The 7,503-nt window shown below is 33.2% G+C and overlaps 1 protein-coding gene across 4 annotated transcripts; it reads right to left on the reverse strand.

Annotated features, from left to right (window-relative positions):
• Window positions 1-519: 519 nt before the first annotated feature.
• LOC105164369 (putative glycosyltransferase At5g03795) lies at window positions 520-7,019 on the reverse strand. Of its 4 annotated transcripts, none has more exons than XM_020694294.2 (5): window positions 6,868-7,019; window positions 5,532-6,126; window positions 5,313-5,446; window positions 3,135-3,483; window positions 520-1,553 (listed from the first exon to the last, which is right to left on the reverse strand). In XM_020694294.2, the coding sequence occupies exons 2-5, from the start codon at window positions 5,916-5,918 to the stop codon at window positions 864-866; spliced, it is 1,560 nt and encodes a 519-aa protein (XP_020549953.1). In that variant the 5' UTR covers window positions 5,919-6,126; window positions 6,868-7,019; the 3' UTR covers window positions 520-863. The 4 variants fall into 4 exon arrangements, with proteins under 4 accessions (XP_020549953.1, XP_020549952.1, XP_011081309.1 ...); XM_020694293.2 differs by having other exon boundaries at window positions 6,843-7,019; XM_011083007.3 differs by having other exon boundaries at window positions 6,827-7,019.
• Between the last annotated feature and the right edge of the window lie 484 nt (window positions 7,020-7,503).

Raw genomic sequence — 7,503 nt, forward strand, 5'->3', positions numbered from 1 at the left:
TGCCAAATCCAACAGGAGTCGCACCCATTTTCCTTGATATTGACAACTTGCTTTTCCAGAAGATTGGTACAAGGATTAACTTTGTTATAAGATCAACTGATTTAGTAGCTCATATTCTTGCAAAGCAGGCGCCAATAGCCTCTGCTAGTATTCATCCCTAAAATGTATCCACAATGCCTCACAGGCAGATCTTTATTCAGATGACTAAAATTATTCCATTTTTACCTTAAAAGAACAAGAATACCTGAAAAGGAACAAAAAAAATATGCGAAAAAAAGAGCCCCAAATTGTGTTATACCCTAAAATTGCCTTTTTCAAGGCCAAAATTGTGTGCAAGTATCATCAAATTTCATAAACTTGTGCTGAAGTAGTTATTTGAGATAGCAACCATGTTTATCTCTAGGGAGACCAACAATTTTTACAAATTTTTGACTTCCGTATGCATTACATAACATCTGTCGTTCTTTTTTACAAAACAAATATACAGAAAATATATGAACATAATAAGTAACTACACAGTGGAACATCAATCTTTCTCACCATCATTCTTCTATTATGGAAAAAAGAATTTAGAGGAATAATCAAGTTTGAATGAAGAGTATTTACCGCTACGAGAACACGTTACAAGCATGTGACAAATATTGAGAATGCAATTTGCAACTGCAGCAATGAAAACGAATTTGGTATAGACCCCTGTGTATCTTCTAGTTGATTGTGGTTAGTATTTTGTAGTATACAATTGTTATGTACGAATAATTCGGTAGCAGAATTATATAGATCTTTCGATCACATTGTAAATTCACCATAGCTTTAGGAGTAAAGTTGACAAATTGATACGAGTGCATGAGAGAAAGATGGGTGAGTTATGATGATTGTGCTACCTGAATCTGGTTGAGCCTGCTCAACCATATTGAGTGAAGAATCATATGGAACAGATCATATGGAACAGGTTGCAAATTCCAAAGGAAATGCTTCTGCACCCTTTTCACATTGGTTTGCATGATAAGATATTTTCTCAAGGGGATTGTTAAGAGAATCTCCTTTAGTTTGGGAATGTCCTTTTCAGCAACAGTAACAGAAAAGGCATCCCAATTGAGAACTTCACTCAGTGGAGGAACAAAATTATCAGCAATAATCACTGGGACGCACTCATAATATATGGCCTCAACAATTCTTGGGCTGTTGACCTCAAAACCCATTGGGCAAATGCAGTATTTGCTTGATTTCATGTGTTGAGGATAAGACATCACTCTTGAGGCTCTGTTAGGTAAGGGCCCATAAATCCTCATGTCATCATCTTTGTCACTCCAATACTTGAGAAGTGTAGGACGAACCCTACCATGCCTGTGTCCAGCAAAGAAGGCAAGAATTGGTCGCTGTGACACTCTATTTCCACCAACATTTCGCTGGGGCCTTCTAGGTTGTCGTATTGTGGTTTCTGGCAGGGAAATATCCTTTCCAGCCATAAAAATCTTTTCAGACACATCTGCATTGCACAGAGCTTTAATGGTGTTTTTCTGAAGTTCCTCATGCTCCTTTAAAATATAAGGTCCCTATAATGATTCAAGATAGAGGAGATGAGAGAAATGAATAAGGATGTAAAACAAAAATTAGGGAGAAAGACACGTACACAACAATTGAGGCAACAAAATTAATAGTATTCTATATTCTCCTACCCCCAAAACTGAAGCCACCCCACCAAGTAAAAAACAAAAGGTCTTCTTTCTTTGTTGTGAATAGTTATTAAGATGTGCTTGTTTGAATCAACAAATAGAACTTGAATGCAAGAGTGTAATTGATTGTATGCAACCCCTACTAACTAATTTGAGAAATACAACTAACATCATCCGTTTGGCCAACAATTTGGTGACAGAAAGCAAAGGTTCCAAAATTGTCTTCATAAATTGACACTCTCAACTTCTTAGACACAATGGACACAACAGATCATGAAAGGGACCATATTTAAGAAGAACAATTTAGCAACCTAAGAGACATCAGTAAACTGAAATGTGGAAAAAAATTACCGTCATGGGGAACCTATCTGCAATGACAGAAATTGAGTCACGACCACAGATAATGCAGACAAAGCCAAGGGGAAAAACTGGATTTTAGTTTCCACAGTCAAACTAAGAGATAAATTGAATGAAAATCGTTACAACATGTTTTTGTGACTCTTACTGAGCCCAAGCCAGCTCTAAACTTAAAAATGTTCGTTTCATATAGTCAAACCAAGCCTAGTTTGAAGCAATGTGGAGATCCTAATCTAGATGCAAGACAAGTGTGAGCAAAGATAGGCTCAATTTGAATTAGCCTCAACCTCAATATCATAATGCTATACCTATAATGATTAAGATAGTTGCACTATTGACTTAATTCCAAATTAAACCAGAAACACATTAAAGGAAACCTATACTACCCTTGATACTGAATAGATATCAAACTCATCCATTCATTGACTTCTACAAAACTAGTATGAAGTGTCTTTAGAGAAGTATTTTTATCATTGGTTGTCAAGCAACAAGTCTTTTTGGACTTATGAAAATGTTACTTAAACTATAAAGTGCCTCTGCTCTTGGTAATCAATTATTTGCTCTAGGTTAGATATTTAAGGATGAAGAACAAAGTGGATTTTGGTATCTATTCTCCGCAAGTATTTTAACATGCATTCACACTTTAATGATTTAGGCTATAAATATGTATACCAGAAACTCTCTGTCCATTTTTTTCATCCTTTCCTTTGGCAAATTATTTCAACCATGTATGCAAAGAGAAAAGAAGAGGAAGAGACAAAATATTAGAATCAACTTCAGTCCTGTTGCTAAATCCAGAGCTAGTATGAATTCTAGGTTTATGCTACTAAGAAAATCTTGAAATCACCTAGAACACAGCGCCATTGAGTAGAAAACATCCCACTAAGTAATGAATATACAATTAATGATATAGTAGCTTATGGATAAACATATACTTATCCAAAATTAAATTGTAGATTGGTCACCAAAATATGCGCTTACCTAGCTAGATTAGTAAAAATGAAATTATCATTGTAACACATCTCAGTTGATAAGCTAACAATTGCGGCGATATTAAATGATATTTAGTCTATAATATGCATGCATCCCATCAAATTACCATACCCAATCATGGCAAGCAACAAGAAAATGATCCGATCCATGAGTGCGGTTCCAGAATGGATACTTTGCTGCAAGCATGTTCACATAATCACGTAGAAAGATTGCCAATGGCTTCAGATTATGTGAATTAGGAACATAAAGTTCCATTTGTAATTGGCGTGCACTATATGGAAGATAGAACAAGTGAGCCTTTTCTGGGTCTTTTGTTACAAATTGTCTGTTTTCTTCCATTAACATCAAAAACCATCCTTCAGATGCATAAATTCCAGTGCGATGAGGTGTATGAAAAATAGGCTTTCTTCCCTCTTCATAAATGTACACTTTTAGCATCCATTCCATCCATTCATAGCTCCTGGAGTTTGAATTGATTTTTTTTTTATATGGAAAAAAAAAAGGAAAAATCATTTTAAAAAGGACATGTATATATCATGAATATTATAGCCATTAGGTGCTTACAGAATTGGAGGACATACAGAAGAACGTAATTTTAATAAGTAGGAATAATATATCCTCGGAATATCAGCAACATAGTATGTATATTCTAACAATGTCTGCCCTTCTCTAAGACACAACTCATAGAAGAGCTACTAGTATATAAAGAATGCACCAGAAGGGAAAAGTGAGAGTATATTCAACATTCAATAATTTCACTACCCAAAATCATAATAAAATATTATGGGAAAAAAAAATAAATTATTTAACTCAAACAGCTCAACAGTGCGATTATATCATCTATTCTTGGTAATCATCTCCTCAGTAGTGTGATACTCTAACCAAAAAAGTAACCTCATATTTGCTTTGTGCACTCACATTGGTTCAAAACGTTGGGTTTTTCCTTTCACATCATCATTGACATCCTCTACTATGCAAGCCTAACACTTCTTAACCCCTTCTATGTCATAATTCAAGCATCACGATTGCAAACCCTATCTCTTTACCATGGCAACTGTTAGAGTCTGAAGATATACCATCATTCATCTATAGATATAGTAGGACCAAGGAAGTTTTTCGTCAATGTTTTAACAAGTGACTCTGTTGTACCATGTAAAAAGTAAGAATCTTTTTATATGACTACAAGTGCCTAATAACATTAATGTTCAACTCTTACGGTTCCCAATCTCCCAACAATACTGTGATCAATGTTTAAAAGCTCTCGGATTTAATAAACATAGCACCCAATTCATGGATGATAAAAGGCTCCAACTAGATTTTGTCAATGCTAAATTTATTTTTCTCATTGATAGTCTTAATCATATCTCAATAATTTATTTATATTCTTCAACAGACATTGTATAGTATATAATATAACATATTTTATATGTGTTCGCAGCCTAATGAGCACCAAAACCTAAGTGTTTAGCTCCCCAAGGTTCCAACATTCCTACACCACCGTGATCTAATATTTGATTGATGTGATAGACCATTTACGGGTGTAGGCTTCTAACTAGGTTTCTCATTAATAAATTCATTTCATTTATGAACTTTTGCAATATCAAATAAAATTTCTCGTTGCTTCATCATGCATATAAGAGGCTTGACTTCTTTGGAGCATTTATTTTGAAGAGAAACCTTCTCCTTTAGTTCCTCACATATTCATTACACTTCATGAATGAAGTAATAGCATTCGATATCAATATCTCCTGCGGAAAAAGCAAAACATTTAGCTTCAATCAAGGAGTGACACTGCCAAGGTATTGAGCATTGCATTTAACCATTGAGTCATTGACCTGACTAATTTGCTTTAAACTCTACACTTTAAAGAGAATAATAAGTTGTTAAAAAAACATGGTTAAGTAATATAAGATCTTTTATATAAATTATATGTTCAATATCAAGTAGCACAGGTTGCTTTCCTATTTCTGAAGTCAGATTATACCACATAAACAAACCTTAAGTTAGACCAGAAAATAAAAAATTGTTCATTCATACTCGACAACACTGATTCAGGGTTCTTTAATAATAACTCTACTGTAATCAACATAAGTTATAAGCGGATAACCATTTGGATTCCATGAGTGATCATTATAACTATTTATTTACTTTGTACATCTCCAACAGATTAAATTCTATTTTTTTCACATGAAAATCTAGAACAATATCTTAAATGCGACATCTTTTTTGTTATGGAGACAAGAAAAAATGCAAGACTTATTATGAGACAAGTACCAGAAGATATATTACCTCTTGAATGTGGAAATATTTCGAAACAAGGGGGCATATAATTCTGGATCATCATCACTGGTTACCGATGCATTTTCAATATCTCTTTTAGCAAATGCAAGAGCCTTATCTGGTGTCAATGAGGACAGGTGTTTCTATACACGATAATAAACCTTGTGTAAAGAAGAAAGATAACATGAAAAAAATGAAAATATAATAAACACAACAATAATGAATTACCTGTATGTGATTGGGAAGTTTTTTAACAATATGTTGTGGAGCTGGTGGGGAAACCATATTGATTGACTTTACTCTACTACTTCCCTTTCTTCGTCGAGATGTCTTTTGTTCTCCTTTGGAAACCATTATTGGGGTATCTCGAATAGTTTCCAAATGGACACCCGCCGCCAACAAATGGCTTTTACCCAAATGTACTGCTGTATTTAGGGGTAAGTAGGATGAAATTGCAGGGTGTGGTTGGGAAATCCATTCCGTCAGTGGATAAGGAAGTGAAGAAATCAATATCAATACACTACCTATCGTAAGAATTGAAGAGACAAGAAACAATTTTCTCCAGTCAATTTTGAATATTAGAAAGATTAGAATAGTCCGCAACAGCTTAGTCATATCTATCTAATGTATTAGCTTTCTTGAGAACCCTGTAGTTCAAATATCCAACCTTGGAAACTGTCCAAAACATCCATGTAAACCTCCTAAATTTCACTTAGTTGGTCGTTGAGCCCATGCACTTCCAACATGTTTTGTGCTCTCGACAAGAGTGCTTCTATCATCAAATTGACCCACATATTTTCTTCTTTCATATCCAGACATAAAGCTGCAAAGAGATATATATATTACAGATCTATTACTGGAGAGCTCCAACTCTGTTAAGATAAATCTTTAACATTTCACTTGTAACTAGAAATTTTACAACAAAAGGTAATCTCTGATAACAGTAGGCAATTTATGGCAATATTAACATAATCCTACAAAGGCATAATTAGAGACCTTTCTTCAAACTTCTTCAAAACCCAAACCAAGTGCAGAATCAAATAAATATGTATATAGTAATATTTTCTTTTTCTTTTTTCTTTGTTTTTGTGAGCTAGGGGAGTAGAGAGGGCATGGAAGAATGATTTAGTAAAAACTAATATCCCCGTATTATATCCTTGGCAAGAAAAATCAGAAACAACACTTTCACAAAAGATTAAAGATAACAAGAACTAAGTACATGAAAGGACATATACAATAAAAGAATAAGACAACAAAGCAACATCAAGGACAAGCATTTCTCTTCTCAAAAACCAAGAATAAACCCCTATAACAATTTCAAAGCATCCAAACTACTGCCTTGACTTCTCTATCTTATAGGACATCATGCAAAAATATGCGTCCAAACAACCAAGAAAAGAAAAGAGAAAACAAGAAAGAAAGAAGCGATAATCAGCCCAATTCTATCCAAATCTTGAACCAAAATTCACACTTACTTAAAATTCAGAAATTCATATAATTCGAAAACCAGTAGATCATAATACCTCGGTTTTCACATACATAAACTAGCAGAATATATCACCACCTTGAAATTAGGAGGAGTTGAGATAGCGTCAAAATGGAAGAAAGGGAAAGGAAGGAAAAAATGACGAAAAGAAAGCTGAAGGAAAAGTAGCTATGCTGAAGATAGGTAACCACTTCCACATTTTCATATGCTCTGTTTTTTTCCGCCTTTCTCGCAACTGTTCCGTATGTCTTAATTTTTTCAATTCTTGCCTATTTTATATTTTATTTATTTATTTTTTTAATCTTATTTAAATATAAATACTATGTTAGGACTCGAACAACATCAATGCCTATAATTTAAAAAATAATAATATTTTATATATTTAATTATAAGAATATATTTGTGATAGAAAATCAAAATTTATATTTTTTATAATAGAATAAAAAAAAACTTAAACAAATATTTTTAAAAAAATAAAAAAAATACAAATTAGATATTGGTACTGAAATTATGTGTCCTATAATATATATGAGAATAAGTGTAATTTTACTCTTGAATAACTCATTTTAAATATATATATATACACATATGTATTTTAACCCATTCACCTATAAAATAATCAGTAAAATTCAATTTCGTCCCTAACTTTGTAGGCCAACTCGGAAACCAATCTTGTATTTTTCAATTAACTTTAAATCAGTCTTTATGATGAAT

The sequence above is a fragment of the Sesamum indicum genome, linkage group LG6 (assembly GCF_026168435.1).
Source record: "Sesamum indicum cultivar Baizhima isolate 11 linkage group LG6, ASM2616843v1, whole genome shotgun sequence".
NCBI lineage: Eukaryota > Viridiplantae > Streptophyta > Magnoliopsida > Lamiales > Pedaliaceae > Sesamum > Sesamum indicum.

Excerpts from the sequence above, each read along its gene's own strand:
- LOC105164369 (XM_020694294.2), bottom strand. The coding sequence starts at position 5,918 with ATGACTAAGCTGTTGCGGACTATTCTAATCTTTCTAATATTCAAAATT. Across the intron at positions 3,484-5,312 it reads AATATTTCCACATTCAAGAG|GAGCTATGAATGGATGGAAT; the intron begins GTAATATATCTT and ends TTCAAACTCCAG. Across the intron at positions 1,554-3,134 it reads TTGTTGCTTGCCATGATTGG|GGACCTTATATTTTAAAGGA; the intron begins GTATGGTAATTT and ends GAATCATTATAG.